The sequence below is a fragment of the Octodon degus genome, unplaced genomic scaffold (assembly GCF_000260255.1).
Source record: "Octodon degus isolate 3935 unplaced genomic scaffold, OctDeg1.0 scaffold00025, whole genome shotgun sequence".
Taxonomy (NCBI): domain Eukaryota; kingdom Metazoa; phylum Chordata; class Mammalia; order Rodentia; family Octodontidae; genus Octodon; species Octodon degus.
The window spans coordinates 3,890,564-3,905,635 of NW_004524601.1; the positions used below are offsets into that span (position 1 = coordinate 3,890,564).

At 43.8% G+C, this 15,072-nt stretch overlaps 1 protein-coding gene across 1 annotated transcript in view; it reads left to right on the top strand.

Moving 5' to 3' along the window:
- Nucleotides 1-1,627: 1,627 nt before the first annotated feature.
- Nucleotides 1,628-15,072, top strand: part of CUNH2orf66 (chromosome unknown C2orf66 homolog) — a 15,018-nt gene continuing 1,573 nt past the window's right edge. The window contains exons 1-2 of the mRNA XM_023712329.1: nucleotides 1,628-1,750; nucleotides 3,218-3,392. Of these exons, the coding sequence (XP_023568097.1) occupies nucleotides 1,628-1,750; nucleotides 3,218-3,392 (298 nt within the window). The remainder of the gene's footprint in view (nucleotides 1,751-3,217; nucleotides 3,393-15,072) is intronic.

Sequence of the window (15,072 nt, forward strand, 5' to 3'; positions counted from 1 at the left end):
TTCACCTTCAAAGCCCAGCGGGGCGCACGGCACACACAGCCCTCCTGTAAGTCTGTGACAGAATGAGCAATCAACGGTCACAGCACTCTGTCCGGGTCACAGCGAGTGGCGTGGCTGGGACCACGACCAGGGGTTCTAGTCTGCAGGCCGGATCGCCAGCCTCCTCAGCAAAGAGCCCGTCTGGAGCTGTGCTCTGAATCCAGGTACTGCCGCGGCTGTCCCACGGCCCACGCCCGGGCTCCACCCGCCTTTCTCCCCCGTGGTTGCTTAGCCAGAGCATGCCGTGGGCCGGTGACTGCTCTCCGTGAGCTCATGCGACCTGGCTGCTGTTTGCTCTAATACGGGAAGCCTTACCACAGTTTCAAACTTCGGAGATTCTAAGAAGGCTTCGGAGATTCTAAGAAGAAATACAAGGTGTAGACAAAGAAGAATGATTTGTCTCTTGCAGTAGAATTTCCTGTTCTGAGAATGCTGCTAATTTGAAGCCCAGTATCTCCAAGAGAACATTCTGTTAGTTAGGATCGTCATTATTATGTTCCCGACTGCGGTGGATATAGCTTCTCCTAACCATGAAATAGGAGAAAGCCATTTTGCCATGTGGAAGTGCCTTGTGCGCTTTTATAAATCCACACAAGATGCCTAGCGGTTCTCGGAGGCTGCTGTGTTTCTAAGGTAAATAGCTTACCCCCGCGTAAGCTCGAGGACCGCAGTGCTCAAGGGTCTTTGCTCCACGGACGAAAATGGAATCCTTATTTTGAACTCCCTCTGCCTACGTCAGTGACTATGACCTGCAGCCTGCCTGGTCGGTATAAGTACCCCGGAGTCATCCGGCAGAGGGTGGCAGGGTGACCTCCAGGGCTGGCTGAAGCCACACTCCGGTAAGCATCCTCACCTTGGGCCCAAGCTGCCTGGGAAGGGAGACACTGCACCACACTGCTGCGGGACACATTTGTCTACTCCAGATGTGCCTGCTGGGGCATTCTCAGCCTTGTGTGTCCGAGGTCTCTCTCTCTCTCTCTCTCTCTCTCTCTCTCTCTCTCAGTGTATTTGGTTGTTGCAAGGTCTCACTATGCAGCGCAGACTCGTGGTGATCCTCCTGCTTTCAGTCTCCCCAGCATAGGGATTACGCCCAGACTCTGGCCACCTATGGGCGGGCTGGTGCAGCGTGAGGTGCCAGGGATCAAACCACGTTCCCTGCACTTCCCTAAGCTTGCCCAAGCAGGCTCTCTCACCAGCCCCGATTCTTTTCCTTATGCCACTCAGCTATTTCCCCAAACCCTAATAGAAGGTTTCAAAGTTCAGTTAATGTTTTTAAATTTCCACTTCTTTGAGGACAGTAAAGTCTGCTTTTTTTTTTTTAAGTGAAATAGTTGTACTCAGATGTCCCTCAAGTTCTGGTTCTGGTCATCAAGAACTATGTCAGTCTAACGAGTGGGGTTTGGAGGGCTGCCTTTGCCGATGAAAAATGAATCTGGAAAAAGATGACTACAGCACATAGGAGACCCAGGGTGCCCTGCTCCTTTCTGGTCTTCCTTACAGAGGCTTCCTCTTTCTCTCACCCTCTCTGGCCCTCTCCTGGGAGCTTTCGCCACATCCCATCTCCTTCGTCACTCAACATTGAGGCACCATGTCCCGGGCGCCCCTCCTGCTGCTGTGTGTGGCCCTGGTGCTCTCTGGACATGTGCGAGGAACCGTGCCAAGAACAGAAGCCACGTGGAAGCCACTCAGCAACCCCAGAAACCGTGACCTGGTGAGGACACCCGGGCAAGCTGGAGTGGCCACTACCCGGAGTTCTGCTCTGCCTGCCCACAGCGGGGAGACCCCGGGGGTCGGGAAGTGAACCAGTAGGGTACGGCCACAGGTTTGCTGGCCCAGGTTCTAGTGTGTCTCAGGTCAGTTCACATTTGTTTCTCTAAGGACAAACAAACTGGTATTTGGCAATGACCTTGTTCATGTAGGGGACATCACATTTGTAAGCGGTCTTCTAAATTCATGATTTCTTTTTTGTCTTTTTGGGGTGAGGGGTCTTGTTGAGACAGGGTTACATTATGCAGTTCATTATGCAGAATTTTATTATGTGGTTCAAGCTGGACTTTAATTCATTTTGTAGCCCAACTTGGCCTTGAAATCACAGGGATCCTCCTGCTTCAGCCTCCTGAGTGCTGGGATTACAGGTGTGCACCACCACGCCTGGCTGTTTTCTAACATATATACAGAATCAGGAATGTGAAAGGAGATTGCTTTCTTGCACAACATAGATACAGCTGATGATAGAACAGATGAGCATTTTCTTTTTTTTTTTTTTTTCCACTAGTAGGAATCAAAAACTCAGGACCTTGCACTCAGATGAGCATCTTCAAAACTTAACTGCAACACATGGAAACTGATCCTGCGTTGGTATCAGCTTCCCAAGTATGTTTTCAACATATATTAATCATTAAAATAGAATCCAAAAGATCAATAAAAATTCTCTTTAAAAAGTATGGCATGAGGCTTGGGGTTTAGCTCACCTGCCTGGCAAATGCAAGGTCCTGAGTTCAATTCCTAGTAGGAAACAAAAATAACATAAAGTAAAAATAAAAAGTATGGCTGCCAGGCATGGCGTATGCCTGTTATCCCAGCACTCTGAGGCTGAGGCAGGAGGATGTTGCGAGTTTGAGAATAACCTGGCCTACAAAGTGAGCTCAAGGCCAGCCTGGACTGCACAGCAAGACCCTGTCTCAAAAAGACAACAACGAAAGTATGGCAAATACAATGAGCACACCGAGACAATTATTCAAACTGCAGTTCTTCTAAGGAAAATCTGCGCAATGGACAATGCAGAATCAGAACAAGCAGATAGCTCATTTCCAAAGGGAAGCCTGCAAGGCCCGCGCCCCCACAGCGTGCTGCAGCTGGGCGCTGCCCACCGTGGGGTGGACGCCACCTGGGATCGCAGGGAGCAGAGCATTTACGCCGCAGCCTCTGCTCGGGTGCTGTCAAACAACTCTGCCCTTGGCTTCACCGCACTGGTGAACTCTCTGCTTGTGCCTAGCGCCAGCAACAAGGTAGCGGAGGGGCGGAGGAGCAGGCAAAGCTCCTGCGCTGGGCTGCCCTCTTGGGACTATCAAGTCCTCGCTCCCCGATTACCCTTACAGTCTGCAGGGCCTGGGGGACCTTGGAATAATTTTAGCATGTGGCTTCCACATGGCACTGAACATTTCCTTTCTCTCTTTAGTTTTTCAGGAGGCTTCAGGCATATTTTCAGAGCAGAGGTCTTGATCTTGGGAAATTTCCAAATACTTTCTCCATAAACGAGAATCCCAGGCCGCTGTCTTTCCAGGCTGGGTTTCTTGCTTCTGCCTTTGCGGACTACAAAGGACAGAGAAGCTCCCTTCCCAGCGACCATAGAGGTGGATGGCTTCTTCAGGGCTCAGGTGAAAGTCGTCCCTTTGTCCGAGGATCTTCTCAAACACAACAGTCAGCCATAAATTAGAAATCTGGAAAGTATTTGAAAAATGATTTTCCTTCCTCCTAGAAATAAGTGTTCAGGTCTGACTATACTCATCACTTAAATAATTGGGTTTGAAAAAATAATAATTGGGTTTAGTTCAGCTATTTTAGAGTCTGGTTTTAAAAATAAATGATAGTTGTGATTTTTTTTAAACCATAACTTTCTAGGGAGAAATATATTAAAACAACAGAATCATCTATCTTAGTAATATTATTGGGCTGGGGAGATGGCTCAGTAGCATAAGCACTTGCCTGGCAAGTGCAGGGTCCTGAGTTCAATCCCTGGTACCACCAAAAAAAAAAAAAAGTATTATTAAATTAATGAAATGGCACACTTTTACTTATATGTATTTTTTTTTCAGGCCAGGTCATAGTGTTAAGTTATATGGAAAAATCAAATATAAAAAATTATGTCAAGACTGGGCATGGTGGTGCATGCCTATAATCCCAGCACTAGGGAGGCTGAAAACAGGAGGATCCTTAGGAGGCTGATCTGTGTAGTGAGACCCTGCAGGCCCTGTACTAAGAAACACACACACACACAAAAAAAATGTCCAAAATGAGCTGTTGGATTAAGTAGGAAATGAACATTTAGAGAATGGTTCTTTTAAAATGAAAGCATTATATATATATATATATATATATATATATATATAATCTTTCAGCTCAAATTGTTCTGACTTAAAGACAAATGAGGTAACTTATTAGTAAAGATGATACTGTTTTCTTTTTTGTCTTTTCGAGACAGGGTCTCACTATGCAGCTCAGCCTGGCCTTCAGCTCACTTTGTAGCCCGGGCTGGTCTCGAATTCACAACAATTCTCCTGCCTCAACCTCTTGAGTGCTGGGATTACAGGCATGTGCCACCATGTCTGGCAAATATGATGAGTTTTTAAAATGATTTTTATAATAAACATGAGATGCAATTTGCCATGTAGAAAATGAACTTGAGTGTAATCCCAGCTATTTGGGAGTCTGAAGCAGGGAAGATTGTAAATTCAAGGTCAACATGGGCAATTTAGAGAGACTCTGTCTTAAAAATTAAAAATAAAAAAGGTTGGGGATGTAGCCCAGGAATAGAGAAGTCTTGGTTCAACCCTCAGTAATGGATAAATACCTAGATACAAAAATATGTTTACAAATATAGGTAGAAAATAGTGTTGAGGCTGGGGATGTAGCTGCACAGCGCCTCCTTGGCAAGCACAAAGTCCTGAGTTTGATTCCAAGTACCAAAAAAGAAGGAAGAAAGGAAAGAAGGTAGGAAGGAAGGAAGGAAGGAAAGTAGGTAGGAAGGAAGGAAATAAACAAAAGAAGTGTTAACAAGGCTTTCCTAAACTGTTTTGCACACGTAAGTCCTTGGGGGTCTGACACCTAATCAGTAAGTTGTTACTGACAGCATAGCTCCTGATTTAGTGTGAGGCACATAAGTTGTTTATAAATATCAATATTTCTGTCTGTAAATGACAGACACTGACTTCTACCTCCTAAAAAATATTACAGCAAATACCAAATAGCTAATCTGCATGTGTGTGGAAGAGGGTGACAGGGGTGGGCAGGAGACAGGAAGAGCCAGCTGGTGGTGTCACGATGCAGGAACTAATATTCAACTTGATGAAAGTCTGGGCTTCTGGTTGGGAGTATATTTCACCACTGAGAGCTACATATTCCCAACGTCTCCAATTAGAAAGTGAAAATAGGAGGATGGCTGTGAGCTTGAGGCCAGGCTGGGCTCCAAAGTGAGCTCAAGGCCAACCTGCACTGCAGTGAGACCATGTCTCCAAAAAAGGGAAAAAGAAAAAAGTGAAAACATAACGTTTCATGAAACATGTTAATCTGGTAATCTTTGTGTCGACCACTTTCATGTTCTGTCCTTTATAACATTTGCCGTTCTTTCAGGTCCAGCTACTGTGAAACTGCAGAAACTTGTCCTCGGAAATAGGCAGCCCTGACCGCGGCTACGGCTCTGTGCGTGTTTCCCTTCCACCTGTCTCCATTTGTAATGATTTCATTCTGCACTTTTGGATTTACATATAAAAAGCTGGGTCTTTGGAACATAAGTGATTTAGTGTGTGTGTGTGTGTGTGTGTGTGTGTGTGTGTGTGTGTGTGTGTTTGAAGTGTTTTTCTTTCTATAACCATAAATAATGATGCTGAGCATTTTCTGAATTAAAAAAAAAAGATGTAAGTTGAAAGGAGATGACAATCTTCCAAATTAGATTTTTTGTTTGCCTTTAAAACTTGCTTTTAATATTTACCTTTTACTAATCCATATTTTTATTTGAAAGGGATTTTGCTTATTTTTATTGTAGCTGATATGTAATAGGTTTCAATTTTGTTTCCTAGAAGTGCAGCCCCACTTGCAGTGTACCCTACTGAAGGACTCCACAATCATACCCAACGAGGGTAAGCAGTACAATATCAACAACAGAATTGAAATGGAAAGCAAAGAGATTCTGGGAGCTGGCCTCTCTGGGAGACATGCTCACGCTACCATGTACAGGGGCAGACATCACATGACACCTGAGTTCTCACTACACCGGCCCCTACCCCCGCCCCCAACATACAGAGCGTCCTCAGGAGAAGGCAGTGTGGGGACAGGCAGGTCCCTCCTTTCCCACCTCCTGTCCCTCAGCCTCTCCACTGCCATACTCTTCTTTGAAACAACCACCTTTCCTGGATCATTATGGGTAGCTGCCTCCCTTCCTCTGCAATTCCCGCCAGACAGCACTGCACTAGAAGGCAGGCACCAGCATCCGTCCCCATAACCATCATCTGTACTTTCCAAAATTGCTTGCTGGGATGTGTTTGTGTATCACTGACACTGAATATCAAGAATAAAATATCTATGCAAGAGCACATCCCATGTCCACAGTCATATCCAATGAGGGTAAACAATACAACATCAACAACAGAATTTGTGTTCTCTAGAATTGAGGAATGAATTCTAGGAACAACGGTGTAGAGATCTGTTGGTCTCTCTGTGTGATCCATTAGAAACAGCAGCAGGAAAGAGGAAAAGATAGTCAAGAAGACAAGAGTTGGCTTAGGTGGTGCCTTGTCTGTCTGGTTGAAAAAGCAATCCCCTGAACAATAGTAAGAGCCTTTATTTATACTTTTACAGTTGCAAGACACAAGGTTGTCTAGTGAATAATAGCCCACAATGTCTAGGCAGGATTTTTTTTTTTTAAAGACTGAGGCAGCTTGACTGCCATAGGAAATGAGGCTTCATCCTGCCCTCCCACATAGGCTCAGTTTCAGCTCCAGTGGCTCCCTACATCTCACCCTTTTTTGTTTCGTTGTGTGAGTGAGGGTGTTTTGTTGTAGCAAGAAGCTGTGTTTGGAGTTTGGAGAAAACTCTGTAAAAGAACTTTTTCTATTTGATGACAGCCTAAAGATTTTTGGTATTTGTATTTAGCAGTTTTACCCTATATAGTCTAATAACAACAGTGAGTTATTAGTATAGCTGGCAACTGTCTGAAGTTGTTAGTGATTTGAGCCTTTTATAGCTTAACATGTTATTATGGAATTTTTTTATATCTCATGGTTATATTTTTTTGTTGGATGGCTAAGACCAAGTTAAAGCAAGACCTGTAAAAATAAAAATTTAACTATTGTTATCTAACAAGATTAGTTAAATCTCCTCAGGAGTTACCTCAGCAACTCTTAGATCTTCTGTCAGTGTCAGCCATCTGGATGAGTCACAGTCATTGCTTGACTAATTTGCTTTTTTGTGGAAGCTTAAGAGATATATTCTTTAGGTGACTCTCCTTAGGCACACAATGCATCATTGATCACTCTTCTGTGGTCTCATAAACTCTTTAATCAGAAAATTAGGGACTCATTTGAGTTACAAGATGTCACAGCAGAGGTTATTTTATGTCTTGAGTCTTTATTGACCTTGCAGAGCTAGGGCCAAAACATTGGCTTCCTTTGTAACCCATCTATCTCTCTAATTTTTGGTCTCTAAACTTTGTTAAACATCTAGAAGAAAAGCTTAATGACATTACCCTGTAATGGAGGCAGTGAGCTTAACATTATTAAACCCATTAGACATAAAATGGAACTGTTATTTTTTAACAGCTATTGATATTTTAATATTTAAATCTCTATAGAATGTGAAAAGATAGAGGCCAGGGAGATAGCTCAGAAGCAAAAGCACCTACCTTGGCAAGCACAAGGACCTGAGTTCAATCCCTGGCCCCACGTGCGCTGCAGTCTCGGCCCCAGATGCAGGTGCTCACCATGCACCCTGGACCTGGTGTGGTGGTGCATGCCTGTAATCCCAGCACTCCGGAGGTTGAGACAGGAGGATCTCTGTGAGTTTGAGACCAGACTGGGGGATACAAAAGTGAGCACAGGGCCATCCTGAACTGCACAGCGAGACCTTGTCTCAAAAAGAATGTTAAAAGACAACAATCATATATATGCTGAGCTATCTCACCAGTTCAACAATTATATATTTTAATAGAGAAATTTAGAAATCTCAGGCAAGTGCAGGGTTTGATCCCTGGCACCACATGCCCCGCAGTCCCTGCCCCTGGGTGCGCTGAGCCGGCCATGGGCGTGGTGATACATGCCTGTGATCCTCGTGCTGAGGAGGCTGAAAACAGGAGGATCACTGTGAGCCTGAGCTGCATAGTGAGACTCAGTACCAAATACATAAAAAGAAGGAATTTAGAAATTAAAACTATATATAATATTGTAACAAAAATATTGTAGCAAGACAACATGACATTTTGTGACATCAATTTTTGTTTTGACATAACACTTTTGACCAATCATCTCTATGTAATATATAAGAAATTTTTACTTAATTAGTCATCTTTAAATAGGATATATATCACAAGTTTTCTTTGTTAAAGGCAGAGGTCTGAATTTGAAAGTCTTACCACAATAAATAATTTTTGTTTAATATTTTAGAAAACCTGTCTATCTAGAATCATAAATGTACTTAATACAGCAGGAGATTAACAATAATGAGTTATCACACACATGTGAAAATCTTTGTCCCTTCATTTAGTTTTATAGCAAAAGTATCTTTTAAAAGAAAACCCTATTGTAATTTTTTTTTAAAAAGCATTATCTTTTAAACCATCTAGTATCTTAGGGAAAAGCATGCATTTAAGTCTATATCCCAAATTGTAATATGAACAAATAATCAAAAAAGAAAAAAGGAACAGCTGTTCACAGAATGACATACAAACACATAAACAAATACACAGAACACACAAACATCTTTGCATAATTACAGAGCACTCAAATATATTTTTCCCATTTCATTTATTTTTTATTATTAATTTTAATGAGAGAAATCACAATGAGACAGTTTCAAAACAGGTTAGTAGGACAGATATAATAATTAATACATTGCATATTGTTGTCTTCATAGTAGTTATTCAGAGTATAAAATACAGACATGACATCTTATTTAAACATTGTTAGTACAAATCTTTCTTCCTTTTTAAATAATCCTATTGAGAAACAAATAGCAATGAGACAGTTTCAAAACTGGTTAGTAGGATAGTTTCAATAATTAATACATTACATATTGTTGTCTTCTTAGTGGTTATTCATAGTACAAGATGCAGACATAATATCCTGTCCACAAACACTATTAGAACAACTCTTTATATCCATTTAATTAAGAGAAAGTAGTTGTATATCTATCCTAACTATTTTGAATATACAGATAGAAAATGGTCCTTCATTTGTATTCCCTTTTTTTGTTTAGTTTTGTCAGAGATAGGCATTCCATTGTCATTTAAATATTGTAGGTGCATGAATTCAGCAAAATATCCCAATATAGTCCAGTAGTCCATAATAGTAGTGGGTTATCCATAGGACTGGCAATGTCAGAAGTTGTTGACTTGAGCCTCTTACAGCTCAGCATATTAATATGGCTTTACTTTTTATACTTCGTTTTCATACTTTTCTGCTGGATGGTTAAGACCAAGATAAAGTAAGATTGACCCATATAATAAGAAATGTAACTTTTGTATCTGACAAGGGGGTCCAGGGAGATGGCTCAGTACAATAAGCGCTTCCCTGGCAAGCACAAGGGCCTGAGTTTCATCCTCAGTTCCGCAAAAAAAAAAAGTAACTGTATCTGACAAGGTCAGTCAAATCCCCTCAGGATTTATCAAATCTATTTTTGGCCAAATTAAATTATATTAACTCTATTATAATTTTTAGAAATTAAAAAAACTAAACAAATAATTTTTAGAAATTTATAATTGTAAATAAAGTAGTCAGATTTTGTTATTTGTCAATTAGCAAAGATTTCTTACCAGAAAAATTTGGAAGGAATAAAACATTTTATCTATAATTAATATATATATTTTGTATTTTTGCCTTAATACTAGCAAAATTTAGCTCAGTTACTTTTATATATTTTATAGGCCAGCCAAATAGCTTAGCAGATTAAAGTACCTGCTTAGGCAGATGCAGGAGCCAGGAGTTCAATCCTTAGGCCTGCTGTGCCAGCCCTGCCCCTGGGGTGTGCTGAGACAGCCATTGAGACTGGGCATGATGGTACATGCCTGCAATCCCAGCACTTGGGAGGCTGCAAATAGGAGGGTCACTAGTCCAATCTATGTAGTGAGACCCTGTACACCCTGTACACTCTGTCCTAAAATACAATAAATAAATAAAATTATATATATATATATATATATATATATCACACCCATAATCCCAGTAGTACTAAAACCCATAATCCCAGTGGATCATGAGTCAATCTCAAACTCTCTATATATATATACCTATTGAGACCTTAGATTTTGTCAGTTCCCTAAATAGGTCCCAGGTTGGATCTAGCCTCATCACTCTTAACTTTTTTTTAGATCTGTCTATATGGTACAGCCTGACAGCACACTCTGGTGCTCAAATAGGTCATTTATCATTCTCTGGAAAAACACAAGCACACCCTCTGCCCTAGGTTAGTAGTAGACTGGGTCCTTTCCATTGTCTAGTATGGAGATCTCTGTAAAGGACCTTTTTAGCCTGTTTTTAGATCACAAAAAAAACTGAGTTTGCGTTATTTAAAATTGAGGAATGAGTTCTAGGAAATGGAGGTTAAGAGTAGGAAGAATTTATTGAGAGAAAGAAAGCTCTGTCTGAGATGAACAGAAGGAGGCTGAGAGAAAGTGGGTTGCCTGCCAGTTGCAAATCCCACTTCTCGAGGGTGTAGTTGCTTAGGTGATTCGAATTAAATGGGGATCAAATGGGGAAGCAAGTCGCATAGCCAGTACACCTGAGACAGACGAACAAGGTGCCTACTTAGAATATCAATCCCTGCGGTGCATCCCTGGGGGACGTGTATGACCTTAGTCCCTCTTGACGTCTGGCCTCAGGGGGTGCATCTTCAGCCGTAGCTGTCCGCTAAGTGGACCTTTCCAGGTGTCTCTGTTACTCTTCTCTCATTGCTGGGACAAATACCAGACACCCAAAATGAAGGGAGGAAAGGTTTATTTAGCTCACAGTTAGTGGAGATTTCAGTCCATACTCAGCTGGCTCCAAGGCAGAGTGACACATGGCAGAGGGCAGGCTTCCATGGGGGTGGCAAACAGCAAGAGAGCAAATGGAGGAGTAGCAGCAGCAATGGCAACACAGAGCAAGTCTGTCTCTCTTATGTTACATTCAGGCTATCCATCCCAGGCTGGGTGTAACACTCACACCCATAATCCCAGTAGTACTAAAACCCATAATCCCAGTGGATCATGAGTCAATCTCAAACTCTAGAAGTCCCCACCCCATGATTGCATGAGGCTTTTGGGGGACAACTAGACACAAAGCATAACACCAGGTCTCAACCCTGTCTGACTACACATACTACATCTAAGTGATTCAGCTGTCTAGAATGCTTGTGGGTGGAGATCACACCTAACTCATCTTTATTTCCCCAGTTCAGTGTGCAACCTACAGCATGTTCAAGAGACACTTGTTAAAAAAAATTACTTGTTAAATTGAAGTACGTGTGAGCTCTTCAGATCTTTCACACACCAAAGGAAACTGCTTCTAGTTGATAATTTTTTTAGAAAAACCTTTTAAAACATCAGTGATTACAGATGAGCTCATCCTTAAGAAAGCACAGCTTATTCAGGTGAAAGCCAGAAGGAGAGAATGTCGCATCCCCACAATGGCATTTGCTGTCAGGCCACCCTTTGCCCTGGGCATCAGGGCCCCCGAAAAGGGAAGGTTCTCAGCTGCAGGGCCTTTGAAAAGGAAGTGATCTCTGCTCCATAGACTTGGCTAGGGGCTGGCGAGATCCAGGGCGGGCACACACCCTCCTCCACACAACCACAATGGCGCTTGCAGTCATCGTGGGCAGGCAGGTATTAATACGGTGGTGTCGCTGGAAGCTGGGGTGCTGTCTTCTCAGCGTGTGACGCCTGGCCCTCGGAATGCACCTGTAGTTAGTAATTCACTCAGCTCTCCTGTCATTTTGGTAACCCAGACATGCTACCCTTACTTCTAAAGACCACAAGGAGCCAACTGTTGCAAGGAAAATGACACAACTGTAGTTATTGCTCAAATGGAAATAAAAGCTCTCAAGGGATTGCAGATAGTAGTTTATTTAGTTTACGAGTGGAAGCAGCTAGCTAGGGGGAGAACTGAGTTAGAGTTGGGCTTCAGCTACATTGATGGGAATTAAAATAAAGGCAGCCGGGTCTGCGGAGATAGCTCAGCCGACTAAGCATCTGCTTAGGCAAGGGCAGGGACCCAGACCGGATCCTCAGCAGCACATGTCGTGCCAGGGCCACCCCTAGAGTAGAGGTGCTCACCTGTAATCGCAGTGCTGGGAGGCCGAGAACAGGAGGATCACTATGAGTCCACCTAAGCTGCGTAGTGAGACCTGCACCAAATACATAACATAAAATGAGGACACAGTGAGCAGTGAGATGGGAGTTGTGGTGGGCACACCAGTGTTCCCAGCACTCATGAGGCCAGCCTGGACTACATATCGAGACCCTGTCTCAAAAAAACAAAAATAATAACAATGGAACCGGGCATGGTGGAACATGCCTATGATCCCAGCACTCATGAAAGCTCCACATTTATAAGGTGGAGTTGGGCTGGAGAGATGGCTCAGTGGTCTAAAGCACCTACTTGAAACAAGCTTGGCAAAGCACAGGGACCGCGGTTCGATCCTCCAGCACCACATGCCAGTCAGTCCCGCCCCCTGGTGGGCTAAGCTGGCCACACACACACACACACACACACTAAATAAATGTTAAAAAAAAAAAATCTTTATAAGGTGGAGTTGCTAGCAAACTACCTCTTCCCCATAGGGAAACATCCTTTTATTATTCTGGCTAGAAAACAAATCCGTTTCAGAAAGAGGCAGTATCTCTACTTCCTAGAATGTTTGCTTCTCAAAGATAACGTTCAGGAAAAAAAAAAAAAAAACAAAAACCATAACACTCAGGCTCGTGCCTTCTCAGGGAGGTGAAGGGCCCCATGTGGAACAGGCTCCCCGGGGTCTCAGCTCCTGCCCCTGCACCTGCCAAGGAGAATAAATGGTGCCTTCCCTTTCCTCTGCGCTCTTCTAACTCTATCCTCAGGGAGATAGAGGGGAATGAAACTCCCTACCTGAAAGGTACCTGGGAAGAATTTGTGTTCTCGAAAACCAAAGAATGAATTTTAAAGAGCCTGCCAAATAGCTCAGTGGATTAAAGCACCTGCGTAGGCAGACACGGGGACCAGGGTTTGAGCCCCTGGCCTGCCATGCCAGCCCCATCCCCGGGTCATGATGAGACCCAGATTGAAACTTGACGTGGTGGTGTGTGCCTGTAATCCCAGCACTTGGGAGGCTGTAAATAGGAGGCTCACCACGAGTCCCATCTATGCAGTGAGACCCTGTACACCCTGTCCTAAAAAATACCAAAAAAAAAAAAAAAAAAAAAGAATTTTAGGAACAAATGGAGGTTAACAGCAGAATGTTTATTGGGGGAAAGAAAGCTCCTGTCTGAGAGAGTGACAGAGGGGGGTGCTGTGAAAACAGGGACACTTGAGGTTATCCAGGTGATGGAATTTAAGGGGGAAGGTGGGATGGCTTCAGTTTTCAAAGCAAAGGAGAACTGGAGAGTGAAACACCCACACGGGAAGCAGCACAGGTAGGACGAAACTGAGGGGAACCATCGCGTAGCAAAGACCAAACCATGAAGACCGCGTGCAAAGGAAGTGCACTGGCCTGAGAATAAGACATTTTGGTGGAGAACTGAGGGGAATTATTTAAACTGTCTCTTTAAAGCACATTTATATCGCTTCTCAGCCTTTTGGCTAAGATCAGATGTAAAGCACATTTATTCCCACCTGCCTAGTAATCAGGAACTTATTCCCACCTGCCTAGTAATCAGGAACTTATTCTCACCTGCCTAATAACCAGGAACTTATGCCCACCTGCCTAGTAATCAGGAACTTCCTTAATCAGGAACTGTGAGGAAGCTGAAAGTGTCCCAGCAATCTGAGCGGCTGAGGCAGGAGGACTGCAAGTTGGACCAAGACTGGGTATCCTACTGATACCTTAGCTCAAAATAAAAAATAGGGATGTAACCGGGTTTGGGGTCCTTTTCGAGGTGGTTTTTAGATTTGCCCTGCCCTTGGCAAAATGTAGTCGGAAGGTGGCAGAAAGGGTAGCAAAGTTTTATTAAAGGCAAAAAGCAGGTTTCACAGATTGAGTTTGGGACAAGCAGAAAGAGAAGTTCGCCCACGGGGGTGAGAGTGGCCACCTGCAGGAGGCCACGGTGGCAAAGACTAAGTGGGCAGGTCCTTGGAGCGTCACCCACGCCTCAGGCTGACACAGACCTCCCCAGCTTCCAGTTCTTGCTAGAAGCAGCGCTTGGGAGAGCGGTGGCCCTTGTATTTAGGAATTTGGAGCCGGGCAGGCCACGCCTCCTCCCCAGCCAGGTTTGCCACGCCCTAATCTCCTGCCTCACAAACGTAGGTTCAGAGGCTGGGGCTTCAACCCCTGCTCGCGTCACCATGTGCACGGAGATTGTGGTTCCGCAAATACTCAGGAAGTCCTGAACCAGAGGAGGAGAGTTTTATTGGAAGTAGAATAAATAACTCCTGGATTTCGTTAGTGGGTCCTGCAGCCTCGGGGTGGCTGCACGGCCAACCAAACTGGAGTTAATTATAGATAAGCAGAGACAGGCACTGCTCGATTGTTTAGTGCCCATTATCACAGGTGTCGTTGTGTATTTAAAATGACCAGTCGTCCCGGCCTCACTCGCGGTGCCACTGAGACTGGGCGTGATGGTGTGTTTGCCAGGCCGAAAAACAGGAAGGATCGCTACAAGTCCAATCTGTGTAGTGAGACCCTGTGCTAAATACATTAACAAAGAAATAAAAAATAAAAATAAAATGACCAGGTGGAACTCCAGCCTCTAACCCAGTTCTTCAACAGGTAAGGGTTAAAGGAAACCCGTGTTTATTATTCTACATTGTGATTTCCTCAGACTCAACCTCAGTAGGGAGCTGGCTGCATCCAATGGAAGGAGCCAGGCCGCGGCAGCTCAGATCGCAGCGCTCAGCTGGGCGGGAAAGGCTGTGCCCGCTAGGGGGGGCGTGGGCGTGGGGG